General features: G+C 38.5%; 2 protein-coding genes across 2 annotated transcripts; one reads left to right on the top strand and one right to left on the bottom strand.

Moving 5' to 3' along the window:
• Window positions 1-2,435: 2,435 nt before the first annotated feature.
• SLU7 (SLU7 homolog, splicing factor) lies at window positions 2,436-13,325 on the bottom strand (the record flags this gene model as incomplete). Its single annotated transcript, XM_082006070.1, has 15 exons — window positions 2,436-2,615; window positions 3,591-3,695; window positions 3,952-4,026; window positions 4,216-4,320; window positions 4,758-4,919; window positions 5,876-6,015; window positions 6,234-6,301; window positions 7,701-7,798; window positions 8,068-8,199; window positions 8,699-8,746; window positions 10,292-10,357; window positions 11,268-11,432; window positions 12,003-12,083; window positions 12,377-12,530; window positions 13,162-13,325. 15 exons carry the CDS (start codon window positions 13,323-13,325, stop codon window positions 2,436-2,438), a joined length of 1,743 nt encoding a protein of 580 aa, XP_081862196.1.
• A 1,683-nt stretch (window positions 13,326-15,008) lies between these two features.
• Window positions 15,009-18,047, top strand: PTTG1 (PTTG1 regulator of sister chromatid separation, securin; the record flags this gene model as incomplete). The annotated part of the gene is made up of 5 exons (XM_082006020.1): window positions 15,009-15,094; window positions 15,407-15,590; window positions 16,509-16,602; window positions 17,430-17,579; window positions 17,968-18,047. The coding sequence occupies 5 exons, from the start codon at window positions 15,009-15,011 to the stop codon at window positions 18,045-18,047; spliced, it is 594 nt and encodes a 197-aa protein (XP_081862146.1).
• Between the last annotated feature and the right edge of the window lie 202 nt (window positions 18,048-18,249).

The following is an 18,249-nucleotide window of genomic DNA, read 5'->3' as shown; positions in this document are numbered from 1 at the left end:
TTTTGAATAAAACACTCCTAATTGCTTTTTCCCTTAGAGCTGCCTTCCTGCTTCACCAGAGAGGAAACTGGTCCACCTTCCCCATAGGCTCGCTCTTAGCAGAGTGAGACAGGGCATGCCGGAAAGTTACAGTCATGTCTTCAGGTATTGAAAAGAAAATCCATCCACATGAGTAAGCTTAAGGTAGAATTCAGTATATTTATTTGTAATAAACATATCTTTCTATAGCACTGAACACATTCCACTGGCTTCAAAATACATGCACCTTTAACTCTCTCCCCCTTTTACCCTTGAATGTAAGAAAAATACTCACTAAACAAGAGTTTAAATCTGAACTTTATAGGTTGCCTAGACTGCTGATTTGTTCTTCATTCTAAATGGCTCTTTTCAGTGTTATTTCTGAATTGTCTTCACTCTATAAGGAATCAAATCTCTAGCTACTTTTAGAAAGGTATCTAAATAGCTCAAGGAACTGCTAACATGGACCCCTCTGACACCTAATCTTCCCTCAAATTGAACTTGGTGCTGATTAAGACAACATCAGCTGGTACCTCTGCAGCTGGAGGTATGCTGGCCAGAACTTCAGATGTTACAGCCCTGAGAAGAGTTAATAGTTTATAGTTGAGCTAATTCAGAGAAATCATCCAAGGACAGTTTGCGTTCAGGTCATGCCAGAGGATCTCTGGAACACAGTAAAGACTCAACCTAAAATTTTGATTGTTGATGAGAGTATCACAGATAGTTTTAATATACAACTACATTGAAGACCAGTACAGAATTTCCATTACTAGCCCTTCTGTATACTAACTTAAAATATTCAATCCCCAAAGCAGCTGTGAAATTACACACACAACACTTAACTGTATGTTTATTGTATGTAATTACTTGTGGAAAAGAGCATTTTTCTCTTGAAATTATTCATAGCCTGGAAAGGTTGAGACATAAGTCACAGTTTTCCTTCCATTCTACTAGTATCCCTAATATTCCCCCTGACTGTCTAAATCCACATTGTTTGTGAAAACATAAAAGCAATTTCTGCAAAATCTAATTTCTACTCTTTGAAATTTTTCCTTCCTGTTACTTGGAAGTGCAACCCAGATCTTTGATCTTAATAGTTGATTTTTTTTTTTATGCAAGTGCTAGGAGGATTTTAAAAATCAAGTTTTATAAAATAGAAGTCCACAGTCAGATTTGTAAGTCTTATAAAATAAAGTCTGCATTTAGTATTAGTATTTCTGTAACAAAAATAAACGGGAAGCAGACATGGAGAAAACCTAACTGAAAAAAGGAAATCAGCTTTACAGGTGGAGATTACAAGTACAATATGTTGCAGTCATAACATACTGTTTCATTTTCTTCCAGTAACTTTAACTTCCTTCATTGTTTACAAAGTGGAAATTGTAGTCAGGTTCTCAATTTTAAGAAAAGCCAGGACTATGGAGTCTTCTTTGTCCTACTATTAATATAACCACATCAAATGTGGTTATAAAAGCAATGTTTAATAACACAGTTTAAGCCATAACAGAAATAACTCTCAAGCCCTCCAACTCTAAAGTCATGCTGTGAAGTTTTTCACCCATTTCTTCAACTTTTACTAGTTAAAGGTGAAAACTCCCAGTTTAAGGACTAATATTGCCAAACACAAAGCAGATGCTGCTTCACATTATCACAAAGCATTAGAGCCTGACACTTGGTATTACACCATGTAACAGGATTCTGGAAGTTACAAGGGTAAGACGAATACTGTTATCAAACAGAAAACTAAAGAACTTGGATCTTTGCAACGGAAATTTAATGTTAACAGCTGCAGAAACAGAATTAGAATTTAAAAGCTCTGTAGTCAGCTTCTCCTAACCTCTTCATTAAAAAGGCTGGACAACATTTGAGACCTTTATATTAATTTAAGAAAAACTGTACAAAACAATAAATTTGTACATTTCCAAAATACTTACTACAAAGTGATCGAGAAAGAAACAATTTCTCTTTTTAAAGCCATGTGACAAGCAACTCCCTTTAAAAGTAAGAGGCTTCAGTTAGCTGTATCAATTTTTTTTTCAACAATTTTTATTGTATATCAAGTGACACCTGCTGACCATTTCTTTTGAGTCAGTTTTACTGAATGTATCATGACTTTATGCATATATTATTTGGCCAAACAAACCTACAATTCCAGCCAGTATTGGATCTTTTCTTTTCCAGTAAAGAATTTGCAAAGTAGGTGTATGTATTTTATATATACATATGTGTATGTGTGTATACGTATATTTGTGACTGTATATGTATACATACACAAAATTGCTGTAAGTACTGGACTGCTTATGTCTGTCAAAAGCAGTTTTCACCAACTTCTCTGGCGCAAAAGGTCTCTGCTATTTATGGCAGTTGAAAACAAGTATGAAGGAAAGTCTTGTGTATTGGAATGATTTTCACCGTGACTACTGTCCAAGAAAAGAGGCCATCGGATCATCAGGTCTCTGACGTTTCATCCTATAGGCTTCCATTTCCTCTTCTGTTGGCTCCCTGGTTTCATATAGGCTGTTGTATGGTCTTTTCCTCTCATCTAACTGCATGACTTCTTTAACGTGGAGAAGACGAGCCTCTTCTGCATTTAGTGCCTGAAATAAAGGTAAAGAAAAAAAAACTCCAATGAAAGTTTGTATTAGATTCTAGTATAGCAAACAAGCAGCAGGCAGAACGGTGGGATAAGCAATGCGCATCTGTCTGGCCCACCTACAACACACTTCATTTCATGCTCTTCTTTTAGTGTTTAACACAAAAAGATGGTGAGATGGTATGTAGGAAACAAGGTATTTTACTCTCTCTCTCCAATTGCCCAAATCAAGTAAGAAACTTCGTGGCTTTACCCAAAATGTAATCATGATCCAGCAAGTACAAAAGCAGATAAACAATCATGTGATCTTAAGGGTTGGCGTTGGTTTGTTGTTTTGGGGTTTTTTTTGTTTGTTTTGTTTTTAAATGCTTTTTGAAATACATGTTATCCATTCCTCAAACTATTACTGTTGCTCCTTCTTGCTACAGCAAAGAAGTTGCATTTGTACAATGCTTTGATTAACCACAGTTTAACATTAGTTTCACACTCTGAATAGCCAGAGGCAGCTGCTGTGCTTGTGGAAGGTCTGTTCAGCAGCAGCCAGCACATAGTTTGATGGATGGATTTACTGCACCAACTGTGAGACTGGGCCCAAGTCTGGGATAAAAAGTGCTAAGTTAAGCTTTGACAGTGCCTTTGATCTCTCAACCTTTCTTCAATACTCAAATCATTGTGTTCTGCAATTTCTTTTATAGATCTACAGCTGTAATAGGTGCCTAGAAAGGAAGTGTTCTACATCTCCTGAACTAAGTCTTCCAAAACTAAATATTTATTGCATGTTTGCCTGAGAAATAGGGAATGTACTTTAGAACATCCAATAGCATTTTAAAATTGCTTTAGCTCAAAGTTAGCATCAAAGAACATCCCACTGAATACAAGAACACTCTTTATAATAAATACAGGTTTTATAAAACTGTCATGGTTGTAAAATGTATTTCAAGATCATTTTGCCACAAAAGAACTGAAGACGATAGTGCACCTTTTTAAGTTTTTCTTGCTTCTTTTTCTCTTCACCCTCACTATCTGAATTTGAGCTCTTCTTGTGCTTCTTCTTTTTCTTCTCTTTCTGTTTCTCTTGGTGGATCTGTAAGATAAAAATCCAGCTACTATTAAGATTCAACTTGCAAACATTATTAACATTCAAGCCATTAAATCCCAAGTGTCTAATAATGCTCCTTGAGAGCTTAGTTTTCAATAGAGACATTAATAATCTAATAATGCAGTCCAGTAATTTTCAGACTTATTATGACTTTAATAATTTTTTTAGTTATGCATATCTTTCTGTCCCTTAAAATGCTGAGGAAAAATATCTGCCTTCCTGAGACATGGCAACTACCTACCTCCATTAGTGTTTTGGGTTTTGTCATGTGTTCTTCCTCCCTGGGTTGCTCTTCCAGTAAGCTTGCTTCAGTATTCTATACAACAGACAAGAGGAAGGATACCCATTTACTAAGCACATTTGAAAGGGGAAGGACAAAAAAAACCCCAACCAACCAAAACCAAACACCCCCAAAAAACTAAACCACCCAAAACAGTCTAAAACTTAGGTAGGAAGATGAACGCTTTTTAGCTCTTTCCAAGTGACTAAATAAGCCAATACTTACAGCAATTTCTTTCCCAGCTTCTCCTGTACAGTATGAGTACTTGACAAATGAGTGACAGCATTTGTAACCCCACTTGCCTTCCTTCCAATATGAACCCCAAATGCACTGCAAGAGAAGACACCATAGCAGTAATGTCCACAATAATACTCTGGTAAGAGGCAGGCTGCAATTTATTCTTGAGGTTATATCCTGATAATCAAATTATTCAAACAAACCAGAAGGGAAAGTTATGAGAAATACTTTTGCAATTTTACATTAGCCTTACAGGTACAGTTTCAAAAGAGAAAAGCAACAGGATGTGGTCATCTCATATTCAAAGTTGAAGGGAAATACAGTAACTTCCCCTTCAATTTAGGATTGCCATCACAACTCCTCAAATTCACACTGCAACCAGGACAACTTGAAATTCATCCTTAGTAGAAAGGCAGGAGAAATTAATTTCCTGTATTAATTATATTGTACTGTATTCTACCATAACTTATTCCCTCCCTTATTAGAGGGAATCTAATTTTTAAATTATTTTTACATAAGCTAGGGCTTACTGTATGGTTGTTGATCTTTACATCCTCTTCATATTTAGAGCAAGCAATAGCTTTCTCTTGTCCTTTGATGACTGTTCCATGTCTAGAGTACTCCACATAATCTTCTGTTTGAGCTAACAGTAGTTCAGCTGGTGGGGCATCTAGATGTTCTTGTCCTCCATACTAAAATAGATACAGAAATGACATAATAGTTCAGCAAAAAAGCCCACCTTTTATGTAGTTAAGCATAATTTCAAAATCTTCACCTTCAGTACCTTCTGAAGAAGACAAAAGAAGTGGATGGAGACAGCTTAATCTTTAGTGAATCATTAAGAGACAAATACATCTCCTCCTATGGCCACTATGTGTTTTTTGGTGGTGGCATTTTTTTGTTTGTTGTTGTTGTTTTTTGGGGGGGAGGTTTGTTTTGTTTTTTGTTGTAATGCCTGGAGGGTTACAACAGTGATATTCCTCACTCAAAGCAGGAAAACTTTTCAGACCAAACCAAAAGGCTCTGGTATAACCAGAGCAGTATTTCCTGTCCCTCTCCAAACTTGAGTATTGACAAGGTTAGAATCTAAATGGATTCTTTAGCTCTCTATCAGTTGCCCAAGAAACCAGCAGCTAAATATAAAGTAAGTATTTATCTAGAAGACTGCACCCAAAACTCGAGTCTGAAAATTCTGCTTTTCACATTTCAGAGAAAAGAAAAATTTAAAAATAATTTTGGGAGACAGTTACTTGCGTATTTTACAAAAGATACCATTTTTGTATCTTTTTACAAAAGATACAGCAAAATAATTTTTTCAACCACTTGTATTATTTAAAAGAAAAAAAAAACCTCCTAAATCCCCACTCCTCCTACATACTGCTGTCGGATTTTTCACTGCAGAAATTCTGACAGTTAAGGGAACAGCTCAAAGAAATACCAGCAGATCGTCAAAGGTTCCTATATTAAATAACATTATGAAACCAACTAATGAGATGATGTGTATAGATATACAAATCTTTTTTATAAATCTAAGCTGCTGAGAACAGCTGATGCAGTTTCACATAGCATTAGTAATCTTATTTGTTCCCCAAGGCACAGACTTTAAACTCAACAGAATTCTTATTAAATAAAACCAAATTTCTGTTACCTTCTCTAAGATGCTTTCTTTCTGCTGTGCCTTGAAATCTTCTTTTTTCACTTTGAAGGATTTATAAAGTAGCTCTAATTTTGTAGGGTCTGCTTGAAGATGAACTTCAGAGCCTTTGTCATAAGCCTCCCAAGCAAACACTGTGTACACAAGAGGTTTCACTAAGTACTTATTCTAAAACTGACACCCACTCAAATTACAATCTTTAAGTTTATTGTAATTTGGAAGTAAGCCTCAATCTAAAAAGATTTATTTCTCTTTTGCAAGAAAGAAACATTGCTAACTTAAGTCTCTTAAGTCCATTTGCTCACAAAAACCCCAAACAAACAAAAAAACAAACCCCCCAAAACCTACTTACACTGAGTCTGTGCCATTGAAATGGTATCTCCAGTGTAGCGAACAAAGTTATCACCTGCATAACCAACTCTGCAGAAAAGAACAATATGATTCTTAGCATTCAGGTAACATAATTTCCTTTTAAATACAATTATAGAACACTAACAGCAAAGTAAAAAAGTAAAAATTCTCCTTTGTGCCCTGAGAGTTAAAAATGGATGAGAGGAAGCAGCATTCAACTCAGTACATGAAATGAAAGCCTAGGCTCCCCATAGAGCCATGAAAGTATTAGACAGCAGCTCAGAATACTTGATGCCTCTGTTTACATGGAAACATCTTATGACACAGATCTGGAGCTTTGTCTGGGATGCCAAGTGCCATGAGTCAAGCTTGGATATAACTGCACAGTAAATACGCATGAATGGTAGGTGATGTTCTAGCATAGTGATTCTCAGCTTTTGGACTTGTGAACCTCTCCTCCCGCACAGACACAGCATATTTTACTGGGTTAAAGCCTGGTGATAGCTTTACTGCTCTCAGTTACTTTTCGCACATACGAAACATAGGTTGAAAATAAAATAATGTTAACAATCCAATTTCCCACACTCTTCATCTCCCATTCTGACAAATTTACAGTCTGCAATGCTGTGTCAGAAACATGGATTCAACAAAGGTCAAATTATTACTCTGGAGAGCAGTGAAAGCATCTGAGTCTCAAAAAAACCCCAACTGACTGGCATTATTCTACCTGGGGGCAAGGAGAGGTAGAAAGAGTGTTATTTCCTAGCATTTAGCCACTGCCATTCTATTTCAAGCAGCAAGCTAATCCAATTACTGCACTCTAAATAAATGTTTCTACTCACAGCTTGTCTGCTCTGTGTGTCCACAAGCACTACACAGGTCATGGCAGGGTCACAGCTCAAATGCTTGACTTGGCTTTTAAGTCAGACAGCCTTATGTGCAGCCAAAAGCCTGCCTATGGCATTCTTTAATTAAGCTGTCTATCTAGACAATGCCAATTTCAGACCTTTTCTATGCAGACTCCACGAATATATAAGGAGCTTTTGCTCCTAATTCAGGCATTTAGTTAAGTACTGCAGATATTCCATGCTAGTCTCCAGTGCTGAATGCCTCCCAATAAACAAGAGATGAAGTTTAAGATTTGGTTACTGAAATACTTTACATAAACATCATTACTGTCTACAGGTATCACCTCTAGATACAGCAGAGTGTTCTAATCCTTGTACAGATCATTACACTGAATGGTGGTCTACGTGTATCTGAAAATTAAGGGCCAGTATTACTAAAGTACTACTTTTATATACTAAAAGTGGTGCTAAATAAAATCATTTTTCCATGTTTACTATTACTTCTATCCATAACTGACTATAGATTCATTAGCAAAAGGACATACAGACAAAAGGTAAAACAATTAATCTCCTTTTTAACAGAGTTTTGTTGGATACACAAGCATGACCCTTTAACTTACTCATCTGGATTCTTGCCTGTATTGGCATACGGGTTCTCCCTCATTGCTCTTGTTTTGGGATCATAATAAGCAGAGTTTGGATCTAGGTTCCTCAAGTACTAGGGAAAGAAAACCAAAGATATTCAATATTTATAAAAGAACTGAAATTACCACTGTATTGCCCAGCTTAGACATTTTTAAAAGGCGTATCTGTGCAAAAGGATAACCTTGACGAAGTCATTACATGAGCAGGAATAGAACTGAGAACAGACCTTAACCTCCAAACCCCAAGACCCATACGCAAACTCATTAATAATTGAGCGTACAGTTTTCTTGAAATTAACTCTCATGAATACAAAAGAACATCTGTAAAGAATTCTTTACTCACTTTTGCAATATCTTCCCGAATACGTAAATTTCGAACTGTGATACGTCTTTTAGAGTCAAAGTTCTGCCCAGGCATATCAATGTCATCTGCATATTTATCTTCATCTTCATCTTCACTGTTATGATCTCTTTCCTGAGGAGAGATGGGAAACTTCTAAAAAAAAGAGGACATTCACTCTAGAGACAAGTGCAAGAACCTGATTTTAGTGGTTTCATTAAAAATTCTGCAATCCCTGTAGTTAAAAGTTATCATTTCATTTACTTGGGATTAAGTGTGCTGTCATGCTAGCAATATGCTAATCTAACATTCAACAGTTTTCAGAAATACTCTTAACAGATTTCCACTTCCTCATATGGAAACAGTTACAAAAACATAACTGTGATGATACTAAGAAAACTGTCATCTTGGGAAAAGTATACTGCATATTAACAATTAGTTTTTTGCTTGTATCTCTAAGGTTTGACAACACACAAGAGTTAAAACTAAAAAAGCCTCTATTCAATCCAAAAGAATAGGCAGCCAGTGGCATGAACCCAACACTGAAACCCTTATGCCACCCTTGTTTCACTGTTCCACTAACTACAGGTCCTTTCTTCTGCCCATGGTGTGATGCAGTGGGTAATCATCTTACTGTCTGTGAATTTGGTTCCTCTTCTCCCCACTGGTGTCTTGGGGAGTTCTGCAGCAAACAAAGAGCACATCAACAGAGAAGACAAGATAGTGGAAAGAGGAAAGATGGCAAGGAGGTAAAGAGCATTCAAAGCAGAGCTTTGATGCTGGATGCAAAATACAGTTTACCTGTGGCACAAAATACATAAAGACACCATATTTTGAATGTTCTAGGAGAGAGCTTATAAGTGTCTCTAGCACAGATGCACATTGGAGACCTTTTCACTGTCAAGTCTTTGCAAGAATGTCAAATTCTAGAACTGTTATTTAGAGCTTGCTATGCCATTGAACGCTAATGGTTTAGACTAGAATACTTCACATCATACAAATATAACCAAGATTCAACTCTGAACGCTTAAAAAAAAAATTCAGATGATGTGCATATGCAAGTATTTAGTTAGGATTAACAGGAATACTGAGCAAGAATCAGAAGCCATCTGGAGAAACATAGCCAAAATTTATTTGTTTTTAACCTGCTTAGCCTTTAATTTGAGAATACTTGCAGCTGTAAAGATGGAAACAACTGGGAGTCCTGGAAGACTGACCAGCAAATTGGCCAGCACTGACTATGCAAATTGGCATCAATCTTGGTCCTCCCCATCAGTTCTTAGTTTTCAAACATACTTTTCTTCTTTCAGCTTCACTTTGTAAGGACTAAATATATGTAGCCAACAATGTTGCCTTGTGGTGAAAACAGGCACCAAAAAGAGAAAGAATCTCTTCTATCGGGAAGGTCTAACGTTTGTAGTTTGTGCTGGGTTGGCGATTAAGTTCACTCTGCCATCTAGTGACAAAATGCAGCGTGACAACCTCTGGAAAACGGAGGCCCAATTGTATGTAGTCTTTTGCGTGGTGGTCTCCTCCTTACCATATTGATTTAAAAAACTACTTCTGACCAGCAGCAGTCTATAGTTTTTCCTTACTTTATAAACTTAGAATATTATCAGAAATGCCTTTTAAAATTAGAATTTTCTAAGAGGAGCTTGTAGAAGTTAGTGGAAAATCCAAACTGCAGAGTTATAAGCCAGCGGGAAATACATATGCTCAGCCTTCAAATAACCAGAGACACTGCAAATAGTCATAGCAATGACTGAAGAAGAAACAAGGTTGGCTCTAAGATAAAGAAAACACCTTCCTATTCCAATTTAGCTTAAGCATTACTAAAACATTCAACAGTCACCTAGTAGTCATTACCTCAACATTAGTCAGATGTAATAATCTTTAAATACAAAAAAGCATTTCAGTACATAAACAAAACTACTACATGGAAAACAAAATTTTCTGACCAAAAAATCCATGTCATTAATTTTAGCAAGAATAATCATCACACAGACTTTTTGCCCATAAGGGGAAAACAAAGCCACTCTCATTTGAAAGACGACACTTCAAATTCTTGAATGTGACACAGAATGTGCTGGTGCTAGCAAAATTACTGAAGGACATAAAAAACAACAGCAGACCCTGTATAGAGAATAAAAGCATCAGAGAGCAGAAGTAACCTGTCACATTTTTATTTCAGCCTAAACAAAAATAAATTAGGGTTTAGTTTACTTACCACTTGCTCCAGCTTTCCTGATGCTAACTCTTCCTGAAGCTTCTGGGCTTTCAGTGTACGTTTGGCCTGTGTATCATGAAAATGCGTTTGTTTTAGTACTTCTTTTTAATAGGAAGTGTACTTATCATAAGCATCTCTTGTGACTGCTGTCATTCAAAATGTATTCCTTATTACAAAAAAGATGAGGTTTTAATTCTCTGGGTGCTTGTGAAAAATCAGCAGCCTAGAGCTTCTCTCCTCAACTCCTATGCTTTACCATATTGTTTTTTGAGCTTCAAGGAAAGGAAGCTATATATACAGTAAACCTTTTATTATTTCATATTATACTGTGAAAAAAACCAGTTTACTAGATCTTATGAAGCTATACCATTACTACATGCATCCTAATTTAAGAAAGACATAGCTTATTTTAGTTCCACAGTGTTTAAGAACAAATGTTTTATTATTGTGTCCTCATAATCTAGTTAGGAACTTCAGTGTTTAAGGTGACTGATGCTGCAAGCATTTGTTTCATCCAGGAAGCACCAAAGTCTACCATCTAAAGTGAGATTCTAAAGCAGCATGTTGTGAATTTTTGTATGTGTTTGATATCATAGAACCACAGAGCAGCTGATGTTGGAGGCACCTCTGGAGACTGCCAGGGACAATCCCCCTGCTCAGAGCAGGCTTGCCTGCAACAGGTTGCCCAGGACCATGTCTATGCAGGTTTTGATTACTGCAAGAATGGAGACTCCCCCAGCGTTACTAGGGGAGCTGTTCCACTGTTTGATCACACTTACAGTAGAACATTTTTTTCTTACGTTTAAACAGAATTTCTTGTATTTCAATTTGTGCCTGCTGCTTCTTGTTTTCTGTCACTAGATACTGCTGAGAAGAGTCTGGCTCTGTCTCTAAACACTCCCATTAGACATTTATACACACTGATTAGATCACATTCAGCATTAGCTTTCCCCAGTAAACCACAGCACCTACATACCAAATCAACCTTGGAATATTCCTCCACAATCTTCATGTGCTCTTCTGGGTTATAACCATTCCAACGATCTCGCTTTCCGTCATAATCAAACATCAGTTGAGGCTGCATATGTTCATCTGGTGCAATATTCATGCCTGTGTATTTTGCTCCAACTTTCCTGGGTCTCTGAAACAAACCCAAAAGGTTGTGTCAGTCCATTAGACTAAAAAAATGTTACTCAAGATATCCCTTTAAAGAGAGTATCAGTCAAGCTCTTCTAAAGCCAGTTAAATACATCACTGTAAGCCTGTGAATTGTAAATAAATGCAAGTAGTTAATTTCTGTATTTTAAAGTAGTGCAACTGACTCCAAATCACATAAATTTCTAACTCTTATTTTCCACAATTAGGAAAGCAATTAAAACACAGTTTCTGGGGATTTCTAGCTGACATGAAACAGAAAGACAGGCACAGAAGCATTTGAGTTAAAGCAAATTAACAGGAAAAGCTAAACATTTTCACCTATTATTGCAGTGCTTATCACAGAGTTGATGAGCAAAACCCTGAATAGTAGCATTTTTTTCCCCTTCATTTTTCCTATATGAAAATTTCCTTAGAAATTTTCAAGCCATGTTTCAAAACTTTTAACATTTTTCAAATCTAGTAATTTTTTTATCTATAGCTAGTTATTTTTCACTAAGATTAAAATTAACATTGTTTTCAAAACCATTAAAATATCAGCAAAAGTCAAGTTTACCTCCATGCAGTCTTTCTTTTTGTGTGTCAATGCACCACAGTTCTCGCAAGCTCCTTTACGATATCTAGTTGCTACAGAATGCTAAACAAAAGAGAAGAGTGCTGTACAAACTGGTGGCAAGATTCATATATGTGTTCCCAATAACTAATTCTTTTTTTTCAGCACAACTAGAGTGTGCATGGTCTACCCAAACCCAGAACACATTTTGATTACGAAACATTGCAACTTGCCTGCTACGTAAGAATTCCCAGCTCCTGTCTCTCGCAAAAATATGTCACCAGAAATACATCTTCATAGGGAGCCAATGTCTCTTTTCTTATATCCTCACAAGATCAAATCAAATCTTTATTTTACGACAAAGATATTTTGCATACCTCTTGAACTCCTCGTTTGTACCAATCTCCAGAGGAGCTATACTGTTTCTGCTTCTCTGGCTGAGGTCTCTGATGCTTTAGTGTAGGTCTTTTAGAGGGATCTATGTACCATGGTACTGAGGATATGTACTGAGGAATATGAGGATTGATATCTCTGTAAAAGATGTTATGTAATAAATACATGGCATTGGGAAAAAACCCACAACAACGTAGCCTAACAAATAACTCTCACATCAAAATTCAGTGCTTTAGGTTATGATATTAAAATAATGAAGTTGTTACAATGCATTGCAAAATAGCTTTAAGTTACCTAGATAAACACAGTCTTTCACGGAGATTTTGGTGCCATCTAATTCACTTAAAATCCTGACCCCCAATCAAATACCTGATTCTATCCAATGTTACTGAGTACAAAAATACCAACATTTCTCTTTTCAGAAACAATGCGCCTTGTGCAAGCAAGAGAGAGGGAACACATAAGGTATGCAGTAAAGGTCCACAGTACTACATTTTGGTCACTTTCGAAATACCACTCGTAAGGAGATGCTTAGATGGAACTGTTTAGCAGCAGCATAAATACATCACAGTAGATAAACACTAAACCTACATTTTTTTGGAAAATATCCCTTTTCTGAGGATGACTGGAATGCTAAAAGTAAATTTACAAAGTTCAACTATTTACTCCTACAATGACTCATGTAGAAATCATGTATCACCCTCACAATTATTCTCTAATCACAACAGGAAAACAGAAATTTTTAACCAGTGGCTTTAATAAAACTTACTTTCCTTCTTCATCCACTTCAGCAGGTGCATTTCCTAGCTTTCTCTGTTCTTCTAACTCTTTCTTTTTCCTCCAGTCTTCCCTTGTCATCTTCTTTGGTTCCTCCAGGCTCACATCACTTGATCCTCCTGAAGACGTGGCGTTCATTACCGTTCCTGATGCCATTTTGTTTTTTTCTGCTGTAACAAAAGAAAAGTAAAACGACTTACAGAGCAATACCACTTGACAGCACAGCTCTTCAACATGGCTTTGTATCATTCAGTTAAACCAGCAACTCTGTATTATGCATTCCTGACACGTATCTTTTCACAAAAATAAGTACCAGTGCTGAGCCTGTAGACACGCCGGGCTGCCGGAAGGCCCCACCAGCCCGCCGGGGCCCCACATAACGCGCAAACCTGGGCCTTCGCGTACCCTGAAGGCAAAGCAAGGCAAGACCGCGACTGCGAAGAAGCAGCGTCCCGGCCCGCAGGTACTTCCTCGGAGCCCAAAGAAACTGCTCAGCGACCACTCGCTCTCCAACAACCAACCCCGAGAGAGAGCCCCGACCCCCGCCGCCCTTGTTTACCGGCCAGGCCGCCCAGCCGCCCCACAATGCACCGCGGCCGGACCAATCACTGCCGGGGCGGTGCCGCGCTGTCACCATAGTAACGCAGCGTCGGGGCCTGTGGGCCCTTGCAAGCTTACCCCTGCCCGGGCCTGCCCCGCCCCCGGAAGGCAGGGGGCGGAGCCACGGGGGCAGCAGGCGAGGCGGCACGGAAGAGGCCCTGCTGAGCCAATCGGCTGCTGAGCATTGGTCGAAGCAGCCAATGAGCGATGTGGAGACGGTTTAAAAGCTGCCGGCGGGTACTTAACCCTGCAGCTCGCTTCTTTGTTGTGGACGCCTTTGGTTCGGTCTGCCTGTTGCGTGCTATCGAGCCGTCTAAGCCTCCTCTTTGTAGGTGTGTTGTCCTGCCTGAGCGCTTGGAGCCGTTGGTAGTTCTTGAGGTGAGCCTGTGGCTGGTCGGGCAGGGCTGGGACGGCGGCTGGTGTTACCCCGTTAAAGCTGGGGTCTCCCTGGGTGCGGGAGGAGGGGGCTTCTGGGGCTGTGACCAGAAGGTGGCTTGGGCAAGGGAATTGCTGAGGTCCGTGGCTGTGAGCCTTGCTTTGACTTTGCCTAAGCTTTTGACTTCAAGCTATACCAGTCGAAAGCAGCTTTTTCTGCAGACCTCTCTTGAATGAAGAATTGCTTGCCCACCTCTGTGATGGCAGTGATCAGCTCCAGATGGGAGCTGCCTGGCTGCTTTTAACAGTGCAAGCGAATGCTCTGGTCTGTTGTCTCCGATGGGACTGAGAAACGGTAGTGAAGTAGTCTATTCGTATAGGGTGTCCTCTAATGGCTTCTTTTTCTGGTGAAAAGATGTTTCTGCTTGTAAAATAACTGGTACTACTCTTGGCTGCTCAAGTGCTACAAGTTGAGATAAGGATGGGATTGCTAAGCTGGGAGATGTATTCTTGTGCTGAGGAAACAGTTAAACACTACAAAGTGATGAAACAAGCCAAAGGTATTGGATCTTTCTGTGTAGGATTGCTAGTGAGATCTTGCTACTGCCCTAAACTCATACAAGCTTCTTTAGGACTATGAGTGTACTGCATGCACTAATAATGCCTTCAAATTTGAGGGTCTGTGGCTAAACTCTGTGAAATGGTGTGAAGTATGGGTTTGTTCCCTGTCCTCTAGGGACCAGCGCATGGCAACTATGTTGTCTTTAATGTGGTTTATTTAAAAAGTGTGCTGTGGTAGAATAAATTACAAGAATTATTTTCTTTCTTGCATGGACTTTCCAGAGTGGTCTCTCCAACCTAAAGATGGCAACGCTAATCTTTATTGATAAGGAGAATGATGAAGTTGGTGCTACTAAGAATCAGCTAAGACTGCCTTCAGGATCTTGTGCGTATATGCTGCCCTAAGCCAGTAGGGTTTCAAGTGAAGTGCATAAACCATGTTTTGTTATTCACTGTTTTGAACAGTAATAACTCTTGTAATAACTCTCTATTCTTATATCTACTTATCTAACAAAGTCTGCTAAGCTCATATATACTATAAAAATGAAACTGTGTGCTTTTGTCATAGATGGGGCTTATGCTCCTGACTTATAAATGGTGAACAGTGATTTCTATGACAACTAGTTTTCCAGCACATGCACTTAAGGAAGCAAGCTTTAGGGTACATATGGTGCTAAAGGTTGCTTTTTTCTTCCCTCTACTCCAACAAAAGTCTTATCTGAAAGAACACAAGTTAAAACTCCACTTCCTAAAAAAACAATCAGTACATCTCCAGCCACATCTCATTCTGTCAGAAAGGCTCTTGGAAATGTGAATAGAACTGAAGGAATCACAAACAAGATGGAAAAGATAAAACGGAAAAGTCAGTCTTGCACTGCAAACAAAGTGAGTACAACACATTTCTATGGGGGGAGGTGGCAAAAGCATAGCTTACCTACTCTTGTGGCTTAACCCTGGCAGGCAGCTAAGCACCACACAGCTGCTTGCTCACTTCCCCCCTCAGTGGGATGGGGGAAAGAATTGGAAGGGTAAAAGTGGGAACTCATGGCTTGAGATTAAGACAATTTAATAATTAAATCTCAAAGAAAAACAGAACCAATTTCTTACCACCAGCTGACTGATGCTTTGAGTCCTTGAGCAATGGCAGTGTTGGCAAACTTCCCCATCAGTCTTCACTGCTTAGCATGATGTCCTATGGTATGGAATATCCCTCTGGTCAGCTGGGGTTAGCTGTCCTGGCTGTGCCCCTTCCCAACTTCTTCCCTCCTCAGCCTCCTCACAGAGAGGAGCAGAAGAGGTTGTGAGAAGCAGAAGAGACCTTGATGCTGTGTAAGCAGTGTTCAGCAATAGCTAAAACAGTTGTTATAAACACTGTTTTCATCATGAATCCAAAACATGGCATCATATGAGCTACTAGGAAGAAAGTAACTCTGTCCTAGCCAAAACCAGTACACCTACATAGGCACAAGGAGTATAAGTTTAGGGGGTACCTAATGGCAAAGAAGTGGCTCTAGAGAAAATAGTCTGAGTTAATGTCTTGTTCACATGTTAAATATCAGGAGTTTAATATTATAAGCCTAAATGTTCTAGTGCAGTGATTTGTTGCCATTGTATATACTGCTGCACTACATAAACTCAGCTGAAGCATTTACCCATCTCTAGCTTATTCATGTTGAAGGTAATAGAATTTAGGCATAACTGAGGACTGTATGACAGTCATTTTTGTCAGCAGACCTGTATAGCACAGGAAAGCCACTACAAAGGTACTACAGTAGCTCAAATAATAGACTTCATCTCTTTAAGATTACTGAAAAGACTGCTGGATTAGAAAGCTGCGATGCAGTGGCTGAAGAAGACTGGCCAGAAATAGAAAATATGTTTCCTTTTGATCCTCAAGGTAAGAACTATTGGTGTAACTTAAAATAAGCAATCAAGCTTTCATGAGTGGTGACATTGTTATAAGACTTTGGCCAGCTATTGTGGCAAACAAGCTAGCATTGCATTTCTTTGGAGTCCTTTCTTAAATACAAGGGTGCTCACTACTTCTGAAATACAATCTCATTCTTGTTTAAATATTTCTAACTGCAATAGCTGTGCTCCAGATATGTAGTAGTCTGAGTCCAGTGTTGTGCTAGCAGGATGCTAGTTCCAAATAACCATTCTATAGACTCTTAATTCATTAAATGGCAACTAGTAGACAAGTATTCAAAGGAATACTTAAGCAGTACTGAAAAGTAGACCTCTCTTAAGAGTGTATGCCAAGATGGTAATCTAACTGAAGAGATTCCTACAGCAGTAGGATATGTTAATTGAAGATGAAACTTCTAAAGCTGTTTTTAGAGTATCTGCAATGGTCTCTGCTATCTTGGTCCTTCAAAGTGTGTCCTTAAGCCATCCAGTTCATGTGGAAGTGAGTGTGCAAAAACTATTGTACCAAAGACTACTTCAGTGTTGTGCTTAATCAAGTTGACTTAGTATAGTGATTGGAAGGAAATTACTAAAAGCTCCTGCTTTACATTAGCAGTTATGTTATGCAGTGTAGTCTTTTGCTAAGTGTTGGTGTATAGGATTTTACATACAACTAAGGTGTAACTTCAGATGAATACCCCAGAAAAGAGGACTGTTGGATTGTGTTTTGGACCTGCTCCCACTTCATTTAATGTAGGAGAATTTGCAGCTTCCCAGGCTACTGTTACTAAACTACAGTGTGTCTTTCTCAAACAGACTTTGAGAGTTTTGATCTTCCTGAAGAGCACAAAGTAAGCAATATCAACCTGTGTGGTGTTCCCCTCATGATATTTGAAAGGACATATGACACATGTGTGAACATGGTTCCTTCACCTGTGAAGATCAAAGAGATTTCATGGGAATCTAGTAAGTGGAAACTTAGCATGAGTTTTGGTACATACAGTGCTCATTAGTGGTTTGGGAGGGAAGCTAGCTGGTTGCAGGTAGTCAACTGCCACTGCTGTCCTAACTGCCAGAACAGCACACTATTATCAAACAGCTTTTGGTGTATAGTCAAGCTGAATTTAACTGGTCAACCCTACTAGTACAGGTAGTGGTCTCAAAGTGCTGTTGCTGAGCAATCTCTTGCAGTGTGTTGCTAACTGATCAGCTAGGTGGAATTGGCTTATGCAATCAAGCAGTATTTCCCTTAGTCATGTAAGGGGTTGATACTAATCCACTGGGAGCTAGTGTATGTTAGAGTATAAACTCTGGGTTTCATGAGAAACTGATTTGCTCTATTTCTAACTTTCAGACTTGCCACAATCAACAGCTGACTTCCTTGCTACCCTGGATGAGATCATTGACATGCCACCTCCAAATTATGACCTTTAATACATATTCTGAAGTGTCTATTGAGTTCAAATTTCATGTTGTTCTGTATTTTAATAAATGTTAATCTAACCTAATCTAATGGACTTGTCTATTTTCAGTAGACCCAAGGTGTAGGTAGTAAAATAGTGCTTTGAAAAGGAGGCTGACAAGCAATTAAAGCAGAACCTGGATAAACTTCTAAGCCAGACTATAATTTGCTGTT

The sequence above is a fragment of the Phaethon aethereus genome (genome assembly GCF_964289735.1).
Source record: "Phaethon aethereus genome assembly, chromosome: 14".
In the NCBI taxonomy this organism is placed as follows: Eukaryota; Metazoa; Chordata; class Aves; order Phaethontiformes; family Phaethontidae; genus Phaethon; species Phaethon aethereus.
Note: the sequence above shows the minus strand (reverse complement) of the source record. Positions and strands in the feature narration are given on the sequence as shown.